General features: G+C 38.1%; 1 protein-coding gene across 3 annotated transcripts; it reads left to right on the forward strand.

Moving 5' to 3' along the window:
- The first annotated feature begins 316 nt into the window (after positions 1 to 316).
- PSMA6 (proteasome 20S subunit alpha 6) lies at positions 317 to 26,617 on the forward strand. Of its 3 annotated transcripts, none has more exons than XM_020991388.2 (7): positions 317 to 488; positions 10,399 to 10,493; positions 13,611 to 13,692; positions 15,915 to 16,070; positions 18,269 to 18,447; positions 25,357 to 25,451; positions 26,410 to 26,617. In XM_020991388.2, exons 1-7 carry the CDS (start codon positions 413 to 415, stop codon positions 26,465 to 26,467), a joined length of 741 nt encoding a protein of 246 aa, XP_020847047.1. In that variant the 5' UTR covers positions 317 to 412; the 3' UTR covers positions 26,468 to 26,617. The 3 variants fall into 3 exon arrangements, with proteins under 3 accessions (XP_020847047.1, XP_020847048.1, XP_020847049.1); XM_020991389.2 differs by lacking the exon at positions 317 to 488 and adding an exon at positions 597 to 689; XM_020991390.2 differs by lacking the exon at positions 317 to 488 and adding an exon at positions 6,805 to 6,964.

Here is a 26,617-nt window from a genome sequence, read left to right on the forward strand (position 1 = left end):
CATGACTTCACACATATAATTAATATATTGCTTGCCTTATCAACGGGTGAGAGAGTGAGACTGGAGAAAGGGAGAGAATCTGAAAGGCAAAAAAAAAAAGAATGTTAAAAATAATAACAATATATTCTCCTCATCCTCACCCTCACCTCCACCCCCACCCCGACCCCCATCCGCCCCGTCACTTTCCCTCTGCTCTACTTTAGTAACAGCTGCTCCATATTCCCTCTCAGAGGCCAGTGTGTTGCTGCGCATGCTCACTCCGAAACCCCTCTTTTAAACCTGCTAACCACTCCAGCCGCCCGGTGTTCTGCGCTCCGGAAGTACTATTCGAGGCTTCCGGGTGTTGCATGTCTGCCGTGGAGGGTGCGGCAAGATTGGTTAGATCTGAGCTAGAGAAAGTGAGTGCGTCGAGATGTCCCGCGGCTCCAGTGCCGGCTTTGATCGGCACATTACTATTTTCTCCCCAGAGGGTCGCCTGTACCAAGTAGGTGAGTGGGATGGTCCCCGCCGCCAGCGCAGCGGAACTGCCCCGTCATGATGTGGCCTGGAGCCGGCGCCAGCCATGCAGCCGGGCGGCGCGCTTTGGCGCGAGTAGGCCTGGGCGCGACTCGGGCTTCCCCCGGATTCTGGAGCAAGACCCGGGATGTTGAACTCGGTGGTTGAACCTTCCTTGCGCCCTGATTTGAGAGGTGGGCCCGGAACGGGAGAAAGGCCAGGGTCTCTATACCTTTAGGACCATGGTCCATAGGGAGTGCGGCCTTGGGTCCCTGAACTCGGGTGAGGGCAGTAAAGAGGACGGGGAGGAGGTAGGGGGATGGCAAATCTAGGCTGTGCCCCTTAGTGCTCATATAATCCCGGACAAATCATTTACCCTGTCTAAATCTTGGTTATTTAATTTGTAAAATGAACGGGTTGGGCTCGATGGTTTCTAAAGTCCCATGCTGACCAGGTGCAGGGAGAGGTTCGAGGGCCTGCTCGGCCATGAACTACCTGTGTGGCCTTAGGTAAGTTCTCCAGTTGCTCACCTGTGAGGAAAAGTGCCTTGTGAACAGTAAAACACCATATCAGTCCGTTGTTATTGTAGCTATTCCCGTTATCTCTTCATTTACCCTCTTTCGTCCTTTGCTTAAAAGTTCACGTCTTATCCTCCTGGCTGGAAGTGTTCTCTGTATTACATCTATCTCTGGTACTTCACACATCCCGTTTTATATTAGACGTTTTTGCATACTTCTTATCTCCCTTAATAGATGTTATGTTCCTGGATGACAACCCTCTGGGCACCCAGCATTTTGTTGAATGTAGGTGTTCAGTAAATAATTCTTGAATTAAAGTAGAATTATTTTTTTTATCTCTCCTTCCACTAACTCCTGCTCTTGCAGCTTTTCTTACAGCATTCTTATTCTTTTTGTTTGAATAACTATCACTTCCACATCCCCACTCCCGGCTCTCAAAGTACGTGCTTGGGAGTGTGGAAGTCAGAGTGTGAATTGAATGCCACTATAATAATAGCTGTAAAAGTTTTCCCCCACAACATTCCTGTAAGATCTGTGTTTCAATAATTATTCCCATTTTACTAATGAGCCTCAGGCTAAGTAACTTTCATTGTTAAATGGCTAATCGTTAGTGGAACTTATATTTGAGTTTGCTTCTGACTTTTAAGTCCAGTGCTTAGTTAGCTGTACACCATGACTCTCCTGTTAAAAGACAGCCAACAAGAGTGTTATCTGTGACATTGCTTAAAACAAGCCCAAGTGATTGTGTTTTAATTCTCCAACCCTTCCATTAACTTTGAATTGTTCCAGTGGAGGTAGGCAGATATAAACCAATCTATTTTATGAAATACTATTTTGGTAAAAAAGAAACTAACCCTAGTTGTCCAGTATTAATTACATTTTCATGAGTTCCAACAGAAGTTTGCATCATTGTTATAAAGTAAACTCTTGATTTGATCAAGGAAAATATGATGCTAGGAAGGCTTAGTTTCAGTTCTAGACCAGGGTAATTTAGAAACTCCCAGATTTAGAGCTGTAAGTAGCCCTATAGAATAGATCTAGTCCAAAGGTTAAGGTTTTTTGTATTATAGACCTCTTTAGCAATGTGGGCCCTTCTCAGATTAATTTTTTTAAACATGTAAAATGTAATACGTAGGATTACAAAGGAAACAAATTATATTGAAATATAGTTACCAATATTAAAAACAAAACCAGGGGCATGGACTCCCCAGTTAAGAACCCCTTATCTAGTCTAACCCTTTCATTTTACAGATGGGGAGACTGAGTAACTTGTCCTGGGTCACATAGCTATTAAGTGGCAGTATCAGGACCTCATCCTAGGTATCAAGACTACCAGTATACTGCTTTTTTTGCTCTACCAAAGTGACTCCAGAGCAAATTTGTTGCCTCCTACTACTATACTTAGAATGAATTGACCTGTTAAGTTCTCTTCATTTCTAAATTTGGGGTGAGAAAAAAAAATCACTGTATCAGTGATAGCAAAGAAAAAACAATTATTTTGAACTTATATCAACTTGAGTTACATTTTCCAGTTAAATTTTCATTACCTTTTCTAATAGAACCCATTACAGTTTCTAAAAATTTTTCTTTTAATGCTCATCTTAATTAATTGGCAAGCAAAACACTATAGAATTTGCATTTCATAGAACATAAGGGAGATAATTGGTTAATAGGCTACATTCTAACTTTTCGTTTCTGAGTTTGTATAATTTTTCTACCTTATACTTTCTCTTGCTTTGAACATTCAATCCTAAAACTTCTGGTTTGTGCAAAGGAAGAATTATATTTGATATTGTACTTTGCTAGTATATGCAGTTTATTAAGACCCAACTTTGAAGTATAATCTACTGTTCCACTTAGTATAATTGTGTTCAATTGAGATAGCATATCTTCAGCATTTATTAAGTTCTTATTACATGGAGAGCACTGGCCTTGGTATTGTACTAGAGGAGAGAGATTAAGATTAAGACAGGTCTTACCTGTCTTCAAGGTCTTTGCATTCTAATTCACGGTACAGGATGATAAGGATTTCATTGACTAGCTTGAAAGAACTGAAGGAATATATAGGTAGAAAAAATAGAAAGTTCTAGGTCAAGGCAGATTTGTTCTGGATTATTTTACTGACTTAATCCAGCCTTTCAGATTCCTGGTAGACGTTACTAGAGGAAAAGAAAATGAAAATGAAAATAGTTATAGCCAGTGTGATCATTTCTGTCATCATATTCCATCTCCCATTTCTCTTCCTTTGTACTCCCTCCCTGCCTTGCCTTTTGGAACCTATATCTTCCTTCAAAATTCAGCTCAAATGACTTTATACCTAAATGCCTACATAATGCCTTTACTGATTTTCTGTCAGCTATATTCTTTACTCCCCCCCCAAAAAAAAACCCCACTCCTTTGTATTTATTTTGTGTATGTTCTGTACATTCTTATTTATGTGCATATTGTCTTCCTTTATAGAATGTAAGCTTTTTGAAGTTAGGAATTATTATGTCTTATTTTTAATGTCCTCAGGATCTTGTATAGTATCTATCATACAGCAGATGCTTAATAGATATTTTATTAAATAATGAATCAGTTATAAATGACATGATACAATATTGATACAAAATAAATTATATATGATACCTTAAATTATCATGATACAGGCCTTGCTCTCAAGGAGTTTATTCTCTTATTGTGGGAGAAGTAGTATGACTTAAATCTTCAAGTATGATACAGAGTAGATTGTGATAGGAACAAAGGAGAGCCAAAGTTCAATGAAGAATTTAAGGAGGGAAAGACTACTTTCACCAGGGAGAAGGGAAAAGTTTCACAAAAGAGATGAAATGTTGGTTAACAGATGGTAACAGGGAGCAAAAACTATTCCAGCATGGGAAAGTATGTACAAAGGCATAACATAAAGGAGGTCAGAATTAGATAGAATTAGGTTTAAGAAAGGGGACCAAAAAAGGATGTACTTGGTTATAAGAGGTGATCTTAGAGCTGCTTCAGTAGATTGCAAGGGGTTGAAGAGTGAGTGGTGTAGAAATGGAAATAGGTATGTAGAAACCACTCTTTCTGCGATATTTCCATGAAGGACAGGAGAGATGTTAGCTTTCATGGAGAGATGTTAGCTTTCATCTAGTAAGCACTTATTAAGTGCCTATGTGTTAGGTTCAGGGGATTCAGAGAGAAAAAACAAAACTGTTAATAGTCCCTGTCCTTAAGGCGTTTACATTCTATTGGGGGACACAGCTACCCATATAAATGAAATGAGAATTTTGATACTATGTAAAAAGGTGGTAGGTAGAGAGAATAGATAGTCATTTCCTGTCTAGAAGAAGAGGTGATGAGGTACCCTCCACAGATAAAGGACTGATGTGGTGGTTTCAGGTAGTTTGGAGAAGGTAGTCCTTACTGTAACAAACACCTGTCCCTTTCTCCCCCACTTTAGTTTCTCTGTGGTTTTAAAAATTCAATAAAAGATTCGTCTTCATATAGTTTCATAAATACATTGCAACTGTGTCCTACATTTTCCCCCCTGGGAATTTCCCCCGCTGGGAAACCTCCAGCTATAGCCTAGATAATAACTTTTGTCATGTTCTCCCACCCCTCCTCCCAGTTTCACAATCCTAGAGTTTGTAAATCACTCTCTGATTGCACTTCTCCTGGTTCATTGGCAAGTTGTAAGGAATCAAAGTCAGGAGCTGCCTTAATCTCCTCAGTGTCTCTGTTTTAGTAGCTGGCCATACTGTTTCCATGCCTCCTTTGGCAGGTTTCTCTCATATCTTCCACTTCCTTTGGGGCCATAGCCTCTGATCTTCCTCAGTTCCCAAGAAAGAGGTAGGAAGCTTCTTACTAGGCAAGGTGATCTCCTACTTGGAGTTGCCTGTCATAGCATTCCAATGGCATTATTTGGCCCTACATTAGTAGTCTTATGGCTCCATGTCATACGTGCCAGTTCAGCCTGTCCTTTTAAAAATCCTTATTTGGCATGGCAATTTATAACATTCCTTTCACTTTCAGTGCTCGTTATTTTCTCTCAGCCCTCTTTTTCTGTTGCCTGGATATGAGTTTGGGAGGGGTGGGGTGATAGCCCACTGGGACTGGAAGGAAAGAGAAGGTATATAAGGATATTGAGGGGAATTTGAAGTTCACCTCAGATGCCCTTGGTCTGGTAGGAAGCAAAGTCATCTACTGATAATAAAGGGAATGGATATAGAATTGAAGGCTTGGGGAAGGAAGTTTGGAATAGCTGATGGGGGGGGTGATGATAGTCAAGAAGAAAAGCACCAAAGTGAGGGTCAGGTTGAAGTTAGGTGATAAATTTGTGGTGGACCTAGTTAAGACAGCTGCCTAGGGCAGTTTAGGAATAAGAATGGAGGAAGTACAGTCCTGAATCACCTGTACTGGAGCAGTTGGGACGACTCAGAAAAGTTGGCAATGAAAGGGCATTTTAAAAGTATCTGACAAAGACTGAATAGGGAGGAAAATAAGGCTCTCGATCAGAGTTCATAGATTGGGAAAGCATGAAGAAATAAAGTGGTATTCACTGGGACAAAGAACAGGTAGGAAAGGAATGAGAGAGTTGAAAAGATGAGATTGTAATCAGAGTAGGAACAGAATTAAAAAATTTTGAAGGTGCAGTGATTTTAAAATTATAGTGAGGTCTAAGGTTTGATCATCCCAAGTGGCCAAAAGACAAATAATAAGAATTGAGGAATTCAGGATATTTGTGAGGTTAACATGTGGAGCATGAGAGTAGAGGAAGGAATAGGATGGCAAGGAAGACTGAGCTAGGTGTCAAGAACATTGGAGAAATATGAAAGAATGATGAAGAAAGGCACAAGGATTGGAAGAGATGTAACATGAATGTGACATAAAACTGATTTGCTACTCTTAGTAAACCTTAAACATTTGATTTGCCTTCTTAGAAGTTGGAAAGGCTTATCATAACGATGTGATTGACCAAGGTCTCTTAACAATCAGCCATTTGAGTTAATTTTCTCCAAATAAATGTTTTATGGGGGCAGCTAGGTGGTGCACCAGCCCTGGATTCAGGAGGACTTGAGTTCAAATGTGGCCTCAGACACATAACACTTACTAGCTGTGTGACCCTGGACAAGTCACTTAACCCCATTGCGTAGCCAAAAAAGACCCAAAAAACCAAAACAAATAAATGTTTTATGACAAGCAGAAGTATTCAAAATCAATCCATTAACCTTAGAGCTGCCTGTTGGCATTGTAGTAGGTTCTCAGTTCGGGCAGCTATGTGGTGCAGTAGATAAGAGTGCTGAGCCTGGAGTAAGGAAGACTAATTTTCCTGAGATCTAACCCAGCCTCAGACATTCAGTAGCTGTGTGATGCTGGACAAGTCACTTAACTTTGTTTGCCTCAGTTTGTCATCAGGAAAATGAGCTAGAGAAAGAAATGACAAACCAGTGTAGTATATTTGCCAAGAAAACCCGAAATGGGTTCATAAAGAGTCCAACATGACTGAAAAAACTGACAAGGTGCTCAATACATATTTGTTCACTAATTCAAAACTTTATGCAGAATACTATACAAAGATTATTAAGAGGTAGTGTTTGTTTACAAAGCACTTTTAAAAGTGGTGCACCAAATCACCATTTCTCTTCTTCGTTCTTACCTGTTTTCCTCAGTTTTTTCAAAATGCATCTAGCTTTATGTATCAGACCAGATAAAGGCCAGCAGGCAACAATAAGTGCTATTCAATCATTGTTCTTAGAATCTTAGTCATATAGAATGTTAGTAAAGGGCTGCCAAGAGACCTAGTACAACCCTCTCATTCTCATTTACCACCATCAGAGCACTTCGCACTTCAGTGGAAAGCCATTAGCTCAGACCTGTAGAAAGGACCTTCAAAACTGCTCACAGAATCACTGATACAGGGAGTATCCTGATGGAGCATGCTAATGAATAAATGGATAAATTCAGGAAGAATAGAGGTATGGATCTTAGACATAATTCAAATCAGTGGAAGAAAGTTCCACTTTTCTCCCCTATATATAAAGAAAAGGCAAGTAGAGATTATTAAATGACCTACCTTTTGGGGTCTCAGTTCCTTCAGCTGTAATCCAGAGACTTCCGGTGTCTCTTCTGACTATGAGATTCCATTGTATTTGTAATTAGCACTATACTTTTTGCTAAATTTAACTAGCAGGGTAGAAGATAGAAGTGGTGGTAACTATGGTGGAGAGAAAAAGGATAATCATAGTTCTGTGCATTTTTTGGAGGTTAGATATATGGCTGGGCACCCAGTGTGTCCTGATGACAGGTGATGGTGACATACTTAAACCACAGCAATTCACCAAACCTTTATTAAGGGCCTATTGTATACAAAGTGCAGTGCTAGATATGAGGGATAAATAAAATGGCTCCTGCCCTTATGGGTTTACAGTTGGGTAGAAAAGATAAAAGATGCACAAAGAGAACATGGTAAATGCATGAGAGGCACAAAGTGCTGTGATGGTTTGGGGAAGAGAGGAAAAACACTTCCAGCTGAAGTGTCATTAAAAACTTTAGAGAGGAAGTGATATTTGAGGTAGATGTTGAATGATTATAGTCTCAACAGGTGGAGTGAGTATTAGGCATGAACAAAAGTATGGGACAAGGACACTGAAAGGAATTAGGAAATGTGTATAACTGTTCAAAGGGGAATAGTGTGAGATAAGACTGAAAAGGTAGATTAGAGCTTGATTGTAGAGCCTTTGTGAGCAATGGGAAATTTTTCTAGGTTTTTGACTATTAGAGTAAGGGGTTCACATTTATGCATCAGTAATATTGTTCTGGTTTTTAGAAGGAAACAAAATGATATAGGAAACCTAGTTAAGAGGTGAAGGAATAGGAGAGCAGTGTGAATAAAATGGAGGTAAGTTGACAGTACTGAGCAACTCACAGATAATTCAGTTAAATTATATAGATTTTGAAATACTTTTCTCACAGTTACTGTGTGGTAGTCCCAGGTTTTGAATACCAGCTAGAAGGCATCTTCTCTAGCTCAGTTACCTTTTTACAGATGGGGAAACTGGTCCACGGAGGTCAAAGTTACTTCTCTAAAGTGACACAAGAGAATTGAGATTAGAATACAGATTCCTGATTCCTAGTCATGTGTTCTTTCCGTGTATCCCCATAAACCCCTGATAAGGCAGCTACAGGTTAGAGAAGTTTAAGTGACTTGACAATGGTCAGACAGCCATGAAGTGTCAGAGCCTGGGTCTGACTCAAAGTCCAGTGTTCATATTTGTCTGTTGACAGATTTAAGAGAAAAAGCAGGTTTACAGGAGAGCATAGTATGCAGTAACAGAAACGTTGTGCAACCATCAACTGTGATTGATTTAGCTAGTAATACTATGATCCAAGAGAGTTCCAAAAGACTCATGGTAAAAAATGCTTTTCACATCTAGAGAAAGAACTATGGAAGGGGCAGCTAGGTGGCGCAGTGGATAGAGCACCGGCCCTGAATTCAGAAGGACCTGAGTTCAAATCCGCCCTCAGACACATAACACTTACTAGCTGCGTGACCCTGGGCAAGTCACTTAACCCCATTGCCTAGCCAAAAAAAAAAAAAAACAAAAACCGAAAGAACTATGGAGTCTGAATGCAGCTCGAAGCATGCTATTTTCACTTTTTTTTTTTAGTGACTTTTCCCTTTTGTTCTGTTTCTTCTTTCACTACATGATAAATGTGGAAATATGTTTATGTGCAATCATTGGAAATATGTTTATGTCTATACAGTTGCTTGCCCAGGGTAGAAATAGTGCTTAACTTGGAGTTGAGATCTCAGTTCAAATGTATTTATGTATTTGTATTTATGACTTACTATTAGATTAAACTAGTTATATGATCACCAAGTTAAGTTGACCTTCTAATTGGCCCCCTCTTCCTCAAGTCTCTCCCCACTTCATCTTCCACATAGCTACCAAAATGATTGTCTTAAGGCATAGGTCCCCCACCTCCAGGATCAAGTATGAAGTCCTATATTTAGCATGTAAGGCTCTTCACAACCTGGTTTCTTCCTACCTTTCCAGTCTTCTCACATTTTACTCCGCTTCCATGCATTCTGCAGTCCAGCATTACATTCCTATTTATTGTTTCTCACACAGAGTGCCTCTTGTTGACTACCTTGGTTTCTATCAAGATTGAACTCAAATGCTACTTGAGCCCTACCCTTTAAAGTTACCTTACTTCTATTCTATATGTATCTTTCATATATTTATTTACATGTTGCTTGCCTTATACTAGTATGTAAGCTCCTTGAGGGCAGGGGTGTGTGTGTGTGTGTGTGTGTGTGTTTGCATGTTTGCCTCTCTGTATCTTCAGTGCTTAGCACAGTGCCAGCACATAGTAAGCATTTAATTAATGCTTATTGACTTATCATATACAGTCTTAATGTTTTACTTTTGTTTTTATATGCTGTTTGTATTCATTTGAGGATATTATGGTGGATTTTTAAAAACAAATATTTATCGTTTTATTAATCTTTTTATATCACTCTCATTTCTGAGCAAAAACCTTCTTCCCCCCCCCCCCCGAATTGAACTCTCCTTTGTAACAAAAAAGAAAAAGAGAGATAGAGAAAACAGTCTGTACAGTGACATACTATGACAGTGGACACAACATTCTTCCCAACAAATCTTCACACATTTTTATGAATTCATCCTATTTATCATTTCTCACTGTACAATAATACTTCATGTCATCTATACACACACACACACACACATATGTATGTATATATGTATATCAGCCATTCCCCAATTAATAGACACCCATTTTGTTTCCAGTATATTTTTCCCAAAAAATATTTGTTAAATAACCATTTGCACAGGCATTGTCATATGCATTGGGGCTTATGAATATGAATAAGACAGATTACAACTGAATTTGGGCACATAAATAACTCCAATACAGATTAAAACACAAGTCAGTAGAAGAAGAATGAGATAGGGTGGAGTGAGGGAAGCTTTCATGGAAGAGGATTAATATATTAACCATGTCTTGAAGGATTATAGCAGATAAGGGGAGGATGGGTATTCCAGAGACAAAATCAGCAAAGACACAGAAATGGTGAACTAGATCTGGGACAAATTTGGAAAATAGAGGATAGTCTGGCATGAGATAAGGCTGTAAGGAAGTTCAAGTCTTGAATGTCAGACTGATGAGTCTAGTGATATATTGAGTATGCAGTGCAGTATCCAGTCATCTCTCCAAATGATGTTTCCAGCTGAGCCTGGGAAGGTTTTCTTTGCAGACATATTTTTGAGCTGTTCCTCTAAAAAGGGACATAAGTGTATGGGAGGTTTCTGCTTGCCTTGAAGAAAATGTTGTATAGTAAATGAATGAACTAAGATGGATTTTCTGATTATTTTTATGTTTTTAGAATATGCTTTTAAAGCTATTAACCAGGGTGGCCTCACATCAGTAGCTGTCCGAGGGAAAGACTGTGCAGTAATCGTTACACAGAAGAAAGTACCAGTAAGTAATATTCATTCAGTTACTTGGATATATTAGCTGCAAGTATTCAACATGATGTACCTCTATGTATATGACCATGTTTAGCTAACAAAATGCTTACTTTAACACTGCTTTTCTATAAGGTTCTAATTGATCTTTTTATATATGTATATAAAAAGATCAATATATATATATAAACAATTCATTTATTTATTTTTAGTTTTCAGCATTCACTTCCATAAGACTTTGAGTTTTAAATTTTCTCTCCCTTCCCAAGACGGCATGCAATCTGACATGGGCTCTACTTATACATTCGTATTAGCCATATTTACCCATTAGTCACAATATAAAGAAGAATTAGAACTAATGGGAGGAACCATGAGAAAGAACAAAACTAAACAATAAAAGAAAAGGAGAGCAAATAGTATGCTTCCATCTGCATTCAGATTCCAAAGTTCTTTCTCTGGATGTGGATAGCATTTTCCATTGTGAGTCAAAAGGAGTTGTCTTAGATCCTTGCATTGCTGAGAAGAGCCAAGTCAATCAAAGTCAGTCATCCCACAGTGTGGCTCATAACTCTATACAGTGTTCTGGTTCTGCTCATTTCACTGTACATCAGTTCATGTAAGTCTTTCCAAGTTTTTCTGAAGTCCATCTGCTCATCATTTCTTACAGCACAATAGTATTCCATTACATTCATATACCATAACTTATTCAACCATTCCCCAGTTGATGGACATCCCCTCAATTTCCAGTTCTTTGCCACCACAAAAAGAGCTGCTGTAAATATTTTTGTACATGTAGGTCCTTTTCCCATTTTTATGATCTCTTTGGGATACAAACCTAGAAGTGGTATTGCTGGGTCAAAGGGTGTGCACAGTTTCATAGCCCTTTGTGCAGTAGTTTCAAATTGCTCTCCAGAATGGTTGGATCAGTTCACAACTCCACTAACAATGCATTAGTGTTCCAATTTTCCCACATCTCAAACAGTTATCATTTTCCTGTTTTGTCATGTTAGCCAATCTGATAGGTTTGATGTGGTACCTCATATAAGGTTCTAATTGATCATTTTTTAAAATTCCACTATAGTGGAATATATTCCAGTGGATCGTGATCTTTTGAACATATTCCCTCTGACCCCTCCCCAGTAATGCAGATTTCAACCTTTTCATGTCTGTCCATCTTTGTTTGACTCTTGGTCATGTAATCCTGGTTCATCTTAAGCGCTTCTCTCAATATACTATAGAATCTACCTTAGGTTCTCTTGAAATTTTAATAATCAATGGAAGGTGCAGACTGTATCTTATTCTTATTTTTTGACTAGTCCATTTTTTTTCTTTCTCATCATACATTTCTCTGGTAGCATCCCTCATCATTCTTCTGTATAAATTCCTTGTTTGTAATGAGTTTCACCTTGCTAGCATCTACTCTTTTATTTTCTTTTGCACTGAGTGGTTCTTGACTTATTTCTTCCCAGACAAAAGTTCTTCTATGAGCCAGCCATACACCATCATTAGAAAAATAACAATGAGGGGCAGCTAGGTGGTGCAGTGGATAGAGCACCAACCCTGAAGTCAAGAGGACCTGAGTTCAAATCTGGCCTCAGACCAAACACTTGACACTTACTTGATATGTGACCCTGGGCAAGTCACTTAATCCCATTACCTAGCAAAAATTAAAAAAAAAAAACAATGTTAAAAAGGTGGACCTTTGTTTCAGAGGGTCATTAGAATAACTTTGCAATTTTCCAGAAACAATCCAGCTTGCTCTCCACCTCCTGTTAAGTTCTGGGCCCCTCTTATTATTTGTATTCTCTCTCTCTCTCTCTCTCTCTCTCTCTCTCTCTCTCTCTCTCACTCACTCTCTCTCTCTCTCTCACACACACACACACATACACACACACTCTTTGTCTTTTGTGTTTGTGTGTTGAGTTTACACACTTTCTTTCTCTCTGTGATGAGATCTGGAGGTTGTTCATCTAACTAGATTTCATGATCTGAACAATAGATGTTCTTCCTCCCCTTAATTTTTATGTAAAATTTACAAAGTTCTTTACACTTTACTTTATTTGAGCCTTAAAACTTTGATACAATAGAGATATTGTTAAACCATTGTTTTACAGATGTGGAAACAGGCTCAGAGAGGTAAAGTGACTTGCCCAGGGTCACAGAACTAGTAAGTGTCAGAGGTAGAATTCACGCTTCTTCCTGACTCCCAGTGCACCTCTCCAATTCTGCACTGAGTGTCTATTCCATATCTAGCACCATGCTAGACATTATTTACCAAAGAACTGTGACAGTCCCTGTTTTCAGGGAGCTTAGAATTTATGCAAGGAAACGATTAATGTCTATGAAAAAGTTTAAGCTTTCTAGATGTTTAGGTTTGATGAGACTATCCTGTTTTGGCGTCTGGGAGCCTTTTGCTAATAACAAATGTAGATAGTCCATTCTCAGTTCATCAACAGGACTAGAGTACAAATTTCATAATATCAAAGTATATCTAATACTTGGATTTTGAATATAGTAATAGCTAGCATTTATGTTAAGTTTTATAGTTTGTAAAATGTTTTACAAATATTTCCTATAGTCCTCACAACCACCCTGGGAGGTAGATGCCATTGTTATCCACATTTTGCAGATGGAAAAACTGAGTCTGAGAGAAGTTAAGTGAATTGCCCGGAGTCTAGCCCTGAGGATAGATTTGAACTTAGGTCCTCCTCTCTCTAGGTCCCACACTCTATCCATTGTTCCACCTAGCTGCGCCATTTTCTATTTACCAGTAGTAGAAAGTGAAGTAAATAATGAACAGTTTTGTCATTAATTTTATATATAGAAAAGACTGGGTTTTTTCCCCTTTTAATTATGAAACTTTTTTTCTATAAAGTTACTAATGAAGCAAGTCATTGTCAGCTTATGCTTTATTCTAAACCTTCTATTCAGTTTGATATTTATATTTTTTTCATAACCATAGTTAATTGAGCATGTATTTAAGCTAAATGCAAAACAACAACACTAGAGACACTAAGTATACAAAGATTTTAACATGCTGAAGGAATTTACAATGTAGCATATGTTAACGGTCTGCTTTTTCTTTTGCAATTTCCTTTTAATTAGAGCTTTTATTTATTTTTTGCCTTAGGACAAGTTATTGGATTCAAGTACAGTGACTCACTTATTCAGAATAACTGAAAACATTGGCTGTGTGATGACAGGAATGACAGGTAATTTGTTCAGCTTACAAACTGTCTTCTTTATTTTGAACTTAAAAAAAAGTAAGCACTTCCTATGTTGTGCTGGGCAAATGTCAATGTGTCCTGACAATGTAAGCAAACTGTAAACCTTTAGCTGTGGTAGAACATTGTCTTTTATAAAGCTTTCAGGGTGATAACTACCTTTTAGACTCTTCATATTGTGTCTGACTTTTATGCAGTTGTATTTCAGAGGATTTAGTCTTTTGTATCTACTTATGAGCTCCTGTGACTCTTCTGCATTTTCTGCTGGGTGAAATAAACATTTGTTACCTTAGATGTTTATGTTTAGGAGCTGGGGACACTTTTATATGTATTTGGGAAATTCTAGACATGATCTAGATCTATATTTGCGATTTTCTGGAATAAGCTTCAGGTAGGGGCATAAGAAAATAAAAAGAGAGAAAACAACACTTTGTAAGTTAGTTCTAGAGAGGAGACCTAGTATGTGTAAGCTCAGAGAGGGTGGGTTTTTTGGATTTTGGTGGGGGGGTTTGGTGGTGGTGGAGAGGATGAGGGGTGGGGCAGATTGGGTAAGTCTGAATCCTTATGGTAATGAGACTTGTTACAACAAACAAGGATCCTATTGTAATAAGTAACTTAAAAAGAATTTATTTTCTGGAAATAAAGAGAGATCTATATCCTAAATAAATATTGCTTGTATTATACTTAAAACTATATTGTTCTGACTTCTGGGAACCAAGGTGGCAGAGTAAGCAGTAAATCTCTGTAACTCTCCCATATTCACCTCCAGAGAACCATAAAGTAACACCTCAGAACAAATCCTGGAACAACAGAACCAGCAAAAAGATGGGGTAAAACAGTCTTTTAGGCCAAGAAACTTGGAAGATTAGTAAGAAAGGTCTGTCTCACTTGGGTAAAAGAGAAATGCAGTCCAGGACAGTTAGCATCCCAGCAGTTCCTACCTTAACAAACCAGCAGGGGATCCTGAGCCCCAGTGTGGTGGAGCAGGCAGATGCCAACATCAGGACACACACACACTCTCACACACGTGCCTCAGTGTATCTAGGGGAATGGGCAGACTCCAGCTCTGAGAACAACCAGGTACTGCTTTAGCATAGCTTCAGGCAAATAGGCAGCTGCCAGTGACCAGACCACCATATGCTTCAGTGTAGCCCCAAGGAAATGCAGAAGTACCCCACCAGCCTCTGCACATGCCAGACACCAGCAGTAGGATCACAGCTCAGCACCAGGTAACTTGTCAGATCCACTAAGGTCTTCAGCAGTGCCAGCTACCCCTTCCACCTTACCCCCTCAACATAGTACCAAATACAGGAGTCCCCTCGGGGCAACATTAGTACAGCACCAGGTAAACAGCCAAGGCCTGCGGCCCCTGGCACAAGAAGCTTAAGCCCCTTCCATCCTGGGAACAGAGGCTCAAATTTAAAAGAAAGGAAAAAGGCCCCCCCAAAAAATGACCAAAAAACAACAACAAAAAAAATCTGACCATAGAAAGTTGTTATGGTGATAGGGAAGAGCAAGACACAAACTCAGAAGAGGACAACAATGTCAAAACGCCTGTGGGCAAAACCCCAAAGAAAAATGGGAGTAGCCTCAAGCCCAGAAGAACTCATGGAAGAGCTCAAAAAAGAGCTTAAAATCATGTAAGAGAGGTAGAAGAAAAATTGGGGAAAGAAACAGAGAATAATAGAAAAAAAGAGTCAACAACTTAGAAAAAGTAGAACAACTGCATACAAAGTAGAATTGGCCAAATGGAAAAGGTCTGCTTCTGCCTGTGGCATTGGTCTAGCTCTGGCTACAATTCTAGATTAACCTGCAGCTCCAATGTGATTCCTTCTCACCACAGGCCCAGAGCCACACCCCTTGAGATTCTTGTTCAGACTGTTGTGTTCTCACATGGGTACTACACTGTGAGTCTTGGCCATTAAATGGCAGCAGCCTCTTGACTCTGTGCTCCTGGACCTCTTCCTGATCATCTTTTGGGGCCTGGAGACAACTAGGGATATGTGAGCCTGTGGGCCAGGGCACAAGGCAGATGTTGACTTTGGAAGGAAGGCCTGGATGTGCCCTTGGTGTGGAGACACCACATATTCATGCCTGAAGTTAGATAATGAACATCTAGAGTCTCCCATATCTTGTTTTTTAAAGTTTGAGTGTCATCTGGTTTTGAATATTACTCCTCTTTCCCACTGTAATCTTTGTCTTACTGTCAGCTGACAGCAGGTCTCAGGTGCAAAGAGCTCGCTATGAGGCTGCAAATTGGAAATACAAATATGGCTATGAGATTCCTGTGGATATGTTGTGTAAAAGGATTGCAGATATTTCTCAGGTCTACACACAGAATGCTGAAATGAGACCCCTTGGCTGTTGTAAGTATGTTAAGGAATTTTGAACTGTTTTTTCTTGACACCAAAGAATTTATTTTTATTTTTCAAAGACATATGAAAAGAATGATGTTAAATGGCATAGTTTATTGAAATATATGTAAGGTAGAAATCTTTTAGATTTCTGATGTTTGGGACAGCATTTACAATCAAGTTTTATTTATAATCTATTCTGTCTAGAGACTGTAAGGTTTTGGGGCAGCTAGGTGGCGCAGTGGGTGGAGCACCAGCCCTGAAGTCAGGAGGACCTGAGTTCAAATCCGACCTCAGATCAAACACTTGACACTTACTAAACTGTGTGACCCTGGGCAAGTCACTTAACCCCAATTGCCTTTAAGGGGGGGGAGGAATTCTTTGTGAAGCCTTTGCTGATTTACTCCCTCCACATAAATGCTAATGCCCTCTCAGCTACCCTGCCTGATCAAGTCACTTCTTTCAACTTCAATTTCCTCATCTGTAAAATGGGGTAAATAATGGATTATTATGAGGATCAAATGAGGTAACTTGTGTAAAACAAGTCTTAAACCAATATATAAAAGCTTGTTGTAATAATTATAACAATAACAGCAACAATAATAGCAATAAGTATTAATAACTATTATATAAATTATTGTTGTCATCGTTATTATCATCGTCACCTCCTACCTCTTCTAGGACCTTTTTCCAGCAATCATTCCCCCTTAAGTATCTTTATGCTTTATTTCCATTGGCTCCATCCCAACTGAGCTTCATGATAGTAAACTCTAACCCGTAGGTTAGAAAATGGAAGAGAACTTTCTCACCCCAATCCCCAAGATATGAGGTGATAGCTTCAGGAGGTAGAAGAATCAAATGAGGATTGACAGATGGAGGAGACCTAAATCTCCATTGGAGGAGAGCCAGTGAATAAAGAGAGAATGATGATGAGCAAGAGGAGTAATGGAAGGGGCAAGGAAGAAGCTGTATGGGAGAAGTTCAAGAATGCAGAGAAAGATGGAGGTTGGCAAAGAAAAGGCCTTCCTCTTCCTCAGACTGGGACAAAGAAGAAGGAGCAGGGAATAATGCAGAAGGGTTTGAAATACAGAATAGGGCAAAAGAGGGTGCTGATGATAGCGATCTTCCATTTTCTCATTAAAGTATGGGGCCAGTTCTGTTGATGCAGAGTGGAAAGAAGGTGATGTTGGAGCCTTGAGGAAAGAGAAAGCTTTGAACAGCCACTGTGGGGAGTATGATATAGTCTAGGAAGAAAAAAAAGGATTGCTTTGCAGCAGTGAGAACCCAATTAAGATCAGATAATTTAAATTTGTGGTAGACCCAGTCAGCACACTTTTTACTTCCTCTAGCTGTGTCTATAACAGCTCACCCAAGCAAATTGAAATTATGCAAGGAAAAAAAATCACTAAATTGTTTTTGACTCAACAATCCTGTACCAGAGTATACCCACAAAGACAGAAGGAAAGGTTTATATATAATATACCAACATTTTCATCATACTACTTGCTGTTGTGGCAAAGACCTGGAACAGAGGTTGATGCCTATCAGTTGGAAAATTGTTAAATAAACTGGTGTGAAAAATTCATAGAAACATAAGAAACCATAAGCTAACTTGAGGCAAGTCAATAGAATCCGGAAAACCATATAAACAATAATTGCAGTGATATAAATTGAAAAGAAACCTAAAAGGAAGCCTAATGTTGAATAATTATAGTGACTATAACACAATAAAACATAACTTCAGTAAAAAAAATATGTAGGACTACTGGGGCAATGAATGTTTCATACATATGCTATTAGAAGCATATTGCTATAATTGGCCACCATAATGATAGCAGTTATTTTTGCTTAACTGTTATTAAAAGATGGGGTTCACTGATAGAGGATTTATCTTAAAACCACTCACATGAAAACAACAATGGAACTGTTTTTTCTAAAGGAATACTTTTTTTTAAGTGAAAAATGACTCAACCTTGATTTGTTTTGTAGTTTTTCCATTTGTGTGTGTGTGTGTGTGTGTGTGTATGTATGTATATCAGAGTTGTTGGTTGTGTGCTTTTATATTGATCGTTTAGTTTTTAAGTAAAATACACCTGTCCAGACAGAGTGAGATTAAAATTGATTATTAATGGAATATATCCCTAGATTAGCTTCATGATATGGCTCTATTAAAGAAGCAAAATATGTGATACAGATCTTTCCCTCTTTAGGTATGATATTGATTGGTGTTGATGAAGAACAAGGCCCTCAAGTATATAAATGCGATCCTGCAGGCTACTACTGTGGATTTAAGGCCACTGCAGCTGGAGTCAAACAAACTGAGTCAACCAGTTTTCTTGAAAAGAAAGTGAAGAAAAAATTTGACTGGACATTTGAACAGACAGTAGAGGTAAGTTTATAGAACATCAGTTTTTTTTCTTTAAAATTTTTAAAAAGATTTTAATCAAAAATTATAATTCACATTTTTAGAGAGCTCTATGTTTTTCAAGGCACTTTCCTCACAATAGTACTATTAGGTAGGTGGTGAAAGGGTTATCTTCATCTTACAGGGTGTTGGAAGGAGCAGGTGGGTTTGTTGAAATGTCTTTAAATGTGTGTATTAGTCATATTGAATGGTTTATAATAGGTGGTCTAAGGGGAAGGAAAAAAGATGGTCTTACTCTTACAGTGTGGTATATTGGAAGTTTATTTGGAAAGTTTAATTTTTTCAATTAACAATTACTTTCCCTCTCACCTTCCTCTTCCTACCCCTTCCCCAATTGGAGTGGGGTGGGAAAGCAAGACCATAATAACAAATGTGCATGTTTTGCTTGAAAGCAAAACGAATTACTGCATTGTCCAAAATGTCAAAGAAAAAAAAACCAAAAGCCTCATTCTATACCCTGAGTCTATCACCTTTCTGTCAAGAGGTGTAGGTATCATGATTATTCATCCTTCTTCTGGAGTCAGGGTTGATCTTTGCATTATTTAGTCTAAGGTCCAAAATTCCTCTTGGTTGGGGAACCCTGTATCTCCCCTATACTGTGGGGTGAGTTTCATACTAAAGGGAGAGGCCAAGAAGCTCCCAATTGGTTATAGAAGTTTAATTAGTCACTATGAATACTTACAAACAGGGCAATCTGGGGTGGCTGCCAGACAATTCAGCAGATCCCCACAAAGACCCTAGACAAAGGGACAAGAAGCCATAGGATACTTCACTGTGGATTGGTGGGTATTTTGGGTTTTTCTGCTTAATTAATGTTGGGTAAATGCCAAGGCACTCAAGACTGGGTACTGGTCTTGTACTAGTCACAGTATCTGAGTTATGATTCAGTATCTTAAGTTATGATTTTTTTTTTTTAGCAGGTGACCGTTTCTGGGCTTCCACCTTTCACAGAGCTTAAGTTAATGGCTTTTCACTTCTTACTGTGTATTATGGCTTTTCTCCAGTTGGGATCCCACAGTTCAGAGTCTTAAGTCTTTTAAATTTATTTGTCTCTACAGTGTTATATTTATGTATTCTCCTGGTTCTGTTCACATTACTCTTTGTCAGTTCATGCGAGTCTTCCAAGTTTTTCTGAAACCATCCCATTTATCATTTCTTTAGCACAATAATATTCCATTACATTCATGTGACACGGTTTATTTAGTGATTCCCCAATTGGTGGAAACTCACTTAGTTTCCAGTTTTTTTGGCTACCATGAAAACATTCCTTTTCCGCTTTCCTTGATCTCTTTTATTCTTCTTAACCTCTCTGCAACCTTTGACACTGTTTATCACTCTCTTCTGGATATACTCTCTTTTTTGTATTTTTTGACACCTGCTTTCTCCTGGTTTTTCTATTTATGTAACCATTTCTTCACAGTCTTCTTCACTCACACCTGATAACCATGGGTGTCCACCCCAACACTTTGCCCTAGGCTTTCTTCTCTTATCCTGCTATATTGTCTGACTTGATCTCATCAGTTCACAGTTTCAATTATCATCTCTATGCAGATATTTCTCAGGTCTTTTTATGCAGCTCTTACCTCTCTCCTGACCTCCATTCTCTCATCACCAGCTGCCTATTTTTATACATCACCAACTGGATGTCCTATAATAGGTGTCTAAAACTCAAAATGTACAAAACTGAACTCTTTTCCTCTCTTCCCTAACTTTGTTGTTAATGGTCAATGGCACTACTGTCCTCCAAGTCACCCCGTCTCAAAACCTAGGTGTTCATAACTACACTGTCTTTCACTCCCATAGCCAATCAGTCCAGTCAGCCAGGTCCTATCATTTCTACCTTCATAATTTTTCATGTACCCTTAAATCTCTGTGCAGGCCCTTATCACCTCACATCTAGACTGTTGCAACAGGCCTGCTGGTTGCTTTCCCTGCTTCAAGTTTCTCCAAAATTCAGATTATCCTACACTCAGTTGTCAAATTGATCTTCCTAAATTCTGACCATATGTCTGCCTGCCTGTCCACCTCTATCTTGCACACACGCACACTCACACAGCCACATCCCTCCCTATATTAATAAACCTCAGTGGTCAAATATAAAATCCTCTATTTGGCTTTTAAAGCCCTTCACAGCCTGACCCCTTCCTACCACTCTTCTATCTTCTTATACCCCTCCATTTACTGTGTAGTGTGACAGTAGTAGCCTCCTTGCTGTTCCTCAAGCAGTGTACTCCATTTTCACTGGCTGTCCCCTCATCCCTGGAACCCTCTACCTCCTGGCTTCCCTGGCTTTCTTCAGGTTCAGCTAAAATCTCACTTTCTACAAGATGCCTTTCCCAGTCCCCCTTAATGCTAATGCTTTCCCTCCAAGACTATTTTCAATTTATTCTGCATACATCTTGTTTCTATATAATTACTTACGTGCTATCTCCCCATTAGACTATGGGTACTGTGGATGAGGTATTTTTCCCACTTTCTTAATATCCCAGAGTTTAGCACAGTGCAGTGCCTGGCACATAGTATGCACGTAGAAAATACTCGTTAACTTGATTTAACTTGTAGTATAGACCTAGTAATGGTGTAGTTGAGTCAAAGGAATATGCAAAGTTTTTTTGTGACATAATTCCAAATTGCTTTCCAGAACAACTAGACAAATTCACAGCTCTATGAGCAGTGCAATTAGTGTGCCTGCTTTCCTACAGCTCATTCTACCCTCCCCAACATTTGTTATTTTCCGCTTTTGTAAACTCTGTTAGTCTTAGATTTAATTTAGATTTACCTAATTATTAGTGATTTGAAGCATTTTTTCATATGGCTGTTGATAGCTTGGATTCTGTCTTAGAAAATTTCCTGTTGATGTCCTTTGACCATTTAACTGTTTTGATCAGTTGCCCAGATGTATTGGTGATAAAGCTAAGAAATTTGCTGTGCAGATTCTTTTCCCCATTGACTTTCTCTTCCAATTTCAGCTGCTTTAGTTTTGTCACTTTTTAATATTCTTTGATCAAAATTGTCTTTTTTATTTTCTGTGATCCTCTATATCCATTTTTAAGTCATGAGCTCTCAACCTATCCAGAGAGATGATTGGAAATTTCTTCCTTGCTCTTCTAAGTTGTTTATAACATGATCTTTATATCTAAATCATGTTTTCATTTAGAGCTTCTTTTGATATTATGGTAGAAGATGTAACCTGTAATGTAAGAAACCTAATTTCTGCCAGATGGCTGTCCATTTTTTTGTTTTGTTTTGTTTTGGAGGGGGGTTTTGGCTGTCCAGTTTCCTCAGCAGTTGTTATTGAATAGGGAATCTGGGGTAAATGGTGTCTTTGGTTTTATCCAATGCTGAATGTCTAGGTTAATTTGTTTCTGTGTCTTTTGTGCTTTAGCTGTTCCACTGATCAACCTCTCTTTTTTAACCAGTACCAATTATTTTCATGATTATTGCTTTGTAGTATAGTTTGAGATACGGTAATGCTTGGCCTCCTTTTCCATTAAAATTTTTTTTTCCCTTGACCTCTGTTCTTGCAGATTGTATCCCCCACCTGCACTACCACATTCCCAAACCATACCCTTTTCCACACTTTACTTTTACTGTATAAGACACCATCATCCTTCCAGTCATCTGAGACTTGCATCCTTGGTGTCATTCTCAACTCCTATTTCGCACTCCATTTATCCAGTCTGTTTCCAGTTTTCATGTTTCTACCTTCTATATGGATAGATAGATAGATAGATACATACATACATACATACATACATACATACATACATACATCCCCCTTCTGTCTCAGCATCTTGGTGCAACCTGTCATCACTTCTTGGCTGAACTATTGAAGTATCTTCTAGTTGGTCTGTTTGTCTCATATCTCAACCCTGGAGTGGGCTGCCAGATGCCAGAGTGATTTTCCTAAAGCATAGGTTTGTTTTTCTCCAATTCCCCCTTCCTCTCCTCACACACCCCCTCCCAATCTCCCAGATCAAATATAAAATCATTTTTGACTTGGTATTTATATTCACAACATGGCCCTTCCTACTGTTTTTTCTTCTTTACCCTCATCCACTCTATAATCCAGCAACGTTGTTTCTCTGCCTTCCTTGAAGACTCAGTTCATGTCTTACCTTCTACAGGAGGCTTTTCCTGATCTCCCTTCCAAGTCTCCCAAAGTGCCTTCCTCTCCAGTTTATGCTGTGTATATCATTTATGTACATAGTTGTTTGTATCTTGTTTACTTTATTGGAATGTCAGCCTGTTGAGATCAGGGATCATGTTTTTCCCTTCTTTGTGTGCCCAGCACTTAGCACAGTTACCTAGTACGTAGCAATAAGTGTATGTTGATTGGTGAACTCCAGGTTAATTATGTTATTATTTTGTCTGGTTTTACAAAGTAATCCATTGGTAGTTTAGTATGGCACTGAATAAGCAAATTAATTTAGATAATATTATAATTATAATTATATAATTATATATATAATTATATAATTATAAACTTACTTTCTTCTTGTGCAGTCATTTCTATTTTTGGATGACTCGGACCACTAGGAAGATTTTCCCTATGTTGAGCCAAAATTATGTCTTATTGTAACTTTTGTTTATTCATCCCAGTTCTGCCCTTTGGAGCTAAGCAAACTCTTTTCTTTGTTTCCTTTATGCCTCCGTATTAAATTTCAGCAAACATTTATAATGTTTGTTTTACCTATACATGTGCAAGTCGCCATACTAGGCACTGCAAGTATAACAACAAAACATTCCCTTCTTAGAATCCAAGGCTTCTGAGAGGTTCAAGTTAGGAGAGAGTTCATTCCAGGTGTGAGACTTTCTTGTGTAAAAACACAGAGATGGGAGGTAGAGCATCTAGTGTAGAGGGTGGTTAGTAAGTCAGCATGGCTGAAATGTATAGTACGTGAAGGGGAGTAATGAAACAAGTCTGGAAGCCAGATTTTAAATTCCAAGAAACAGGAGTCTTTGTTTTATTCTAGGAGGCAGCTGAGAGCCACTGAAATGTTTTCATTAAGGAAAAGTTATGGTCACCTATAGGTTTATCATTATTATCTGTTTTTTAAATTTGGCATATAGTACAGTTTCATGAGTTGCTTTTACATATCCAGATGTATGGACCCCAAATACTGGGGGAGACAGACTTAAAAACAATTAATCAAGATCAATTAATTAAAAGGAAGTAATACAACATTAGATAATATGATTTCTAATTGGAGGAAAGATTAAGGACTTCTCCAAGTTGAGAGGTTTGAGAGTGAACAGCTACACTTCCCAGAATTCCCTCACCCTCTCTTGCCCTGCAAGTATTCATATTTAATCAAAGGAACAAGGAAACAATAACTGATTAGTACAGGACCAGTTTTTAAATAAGACATGGAATGCTTAAGATGTCCAGTTGTGAGAAAACTTGCATCAAGTCTTTGGATCTGAGTTTCTGGTCCTTAGATAAAGGTCTGTAAGCAGCAGGTAGGGGTGGTCTGGCTTCTCAGCCATGCAGAATTAGGTTCAAACAGTACAATAAGGTTTTCTGCCAATTCCCACAATTGAATAGTTTTCTCACGAGACAGAAGTTGTGCTAGACCCATAACTGAATAGAAAGGGAACTAAGCTAGCTCCAGAATTGAATCATAAGATGGAGTCAGTGTGGTTCACTCAGTTCCCACAGTTAACCACTTGCTGTCCTAATTCCCTCATCGCTGATTAAATTTATGCTTACGTAAGAAATGCTACATTTTATCATGATGTTGATTTCCCAAAGATACCAGAACAGTCTAGGGGCTTTGAATTAGAGTTAGTTCTTCACTACCCTTTTTGAAATTTGCTTGTTATTTATTATCAGATTAAAATTGAAAGCTATTCTTATATTCTTACAGTGTCTTTTTTTTAAAGTCTTATAAGAACCTATAAGAAAGCCAATGTGCCATGTATGATATTCATAAATTACATAAGAAATATTAAATGTAAATATTGGTAGTGATGTTTGGGAAGAAAAAATAGTGCTTTCTCAACTTAAGAGATTTTGATAAGAGGAATCTCAAACTGTTATTTCTGGGAGAAGATAATGGAAAAACCAAGAGTCAGAAGAACAAGATTTGAGTTTCTGCATCAGTAATTGCTAGATGTGACTTGGGGCAAGTCATTTAACCTCCTTAAAGCCTTAGTCTCCTCATAGGTAAAATGAGCATGAAACATCAGCTACCTCACGGGATTGTTGGGAGTAAAATGCTTTTTGTGAATTGTGAAGTACTATATAAATGTGAACTGTGATTATTTTTTACTTTTATTCCCCATTTGGATATTTCTTTGTTCTTCAATCTGTCAGAAAAAGATTTTTCCGTTAGAGACAGATTGTGATTTGTGATTTGAGTTTCACCTTGGAATAGAATGACCTTTGAGATCTATATAAAGTAATTAATCAGTAGTAAAAACCAAGGGATTTAGAAAGGAAGTATAGTATAGTAAAGGGAGCCCAGGCTTAATAGAGTAGAGCATTGGCTCCATGGATTTGGTGAAGTATGGGAAAGAGTTTTCCAGGCCCCAATCCTTACCCCTTTCTGCTTCTGATTCGGAAGTTGGGGCTGGGGTCCAAATGCTAGTTATTTTATTTCGTTTGTCTTGTTGTTAAATAATTATTAAACAGTGTAACTACCAGATCTACCTCACATTGACAAAATAACAGTAAAGAAAAAGGGATGAGGGGTAGGGATGAGGTCATTGCTCCTTTACTAACTCTTATCTTGGGCAAGTGATCTATGAGTTAATGAACCCTACCTTACTTATCTCAGGATTGTTATAAGAATAAAATCAGATAAAATATAAAAATTGTAAACTATTAAAAGAATGTATATTGTCATATTTACTGTATTTTTCTTGCAGACAGCAATAACATGTCTGTCTACTGTTCTATCCATTGATTTCAAACCTTCAGAATTAGAAGTTGGAGTAGTTACGGTTGAAAATCCTAAATTCAGGTGAGTTATATTTTCACTCATGTTCATTTACTTAAAAGTGGATATGAATGGTCATCCTTTTCTAATGTTAGCTAAAACTACAATAGGAATTGCTTCTTGTTCAGTTGTGACCCAGTTAATGTTAGATCAGAAATTTCAGGAGGAAGATCGTTTGAATTAGACGTAACTGCTTTTTTCAATGTCTGAAAAAATCTGCCAAGCCTACTTGATGACTTTTTTTGAAAAAATTTTTGCTATTTTTTTCTTTTCACTTTTGAGCAGTTCTAAATGGAGCATATTTTAAAAAAATCTTTAAAATATTGAACTCAGAGTCACAGCCAAAGGAAAGTAGTAATCAGTAATCTTTTTTCATAAGTCAGGATACTGCCCTGAGGTACCTAAATTGAAAATATCAGTAATTATTTTTTGGAACCAAGTTTAAGATAATGTTTCATTTTCCAGTGCTTATCTCAAAAAACGTACTGCCTCAGTTTCTGCTTTTTTCCTAAAGATATTTGAACATCCATTTTGAGATTTTACCAACTTCTTTAATTTCATTAACAGCAGAATTAAGCCTTATTACAAGATACTTCACCATTAGGGCCCCTTGAGTATATTAACCTACCAATACTCTCTGTGCACCTTGAACTTAAATGATGAAGTCGCCATTTGAAAAAATTCTTAATTCTCTTATCAAAAATCCTTAAGCAAGAAAGCACTACTTTCTCCTCTCAAGATTGCTGCTGACAATTTTACTTTTCATCTCACTTTTTTTTTAGGGACTTTAGACCCTCTGACTAGTTTACCTTCTAATTTTTTTGGTCATTTTAGATCTTGCCATAAAATGCAGTTTCGTCACATAGCTTTACTAAAATTTTTGATACTTTCTTTTAGAAATAGACTTTAGGAAAATACATTAGATTAATAGATATTCTTGCCCAGTGCATAAGCATTTAATTCTTTCCCCTTTGCCTTCTAGGATTCTCACAGAATCGGAGATTGATACACACCTTGTAGCTCTAGCTGAGAGGGATTAACACTGTAGTCTCCCTAATCTACTGTGTGCTGACCAGGATATTTGGTAAAAACCAACACATTCATCAGTGGGTCTGGATTGAAAGACAAACCATATCCCCACTGAAGTGGACTTGGCTCTGTATAAATAAAACAGAGGTTTTAGAAGATAA

Source organism: Phascolarctos cinereus, unplaced genomic scaffold (genome assembly GCF_003287225.1).
Source record: "Phascolarctos cinereus isolate Bilbo 61053 unplaced genomic scaffold, phaCin_HiC Scaffold_2;HRSCAF=192, whole genome shotgun sequence".
In the NCBI taxonomy this organism is placed as follows: Eukaryota; Metazoa; Chordata; class Mammalia; order Diprotodontia; family Phascolarctidae; genus Phascolarctos; species Phascolarctos cinereus.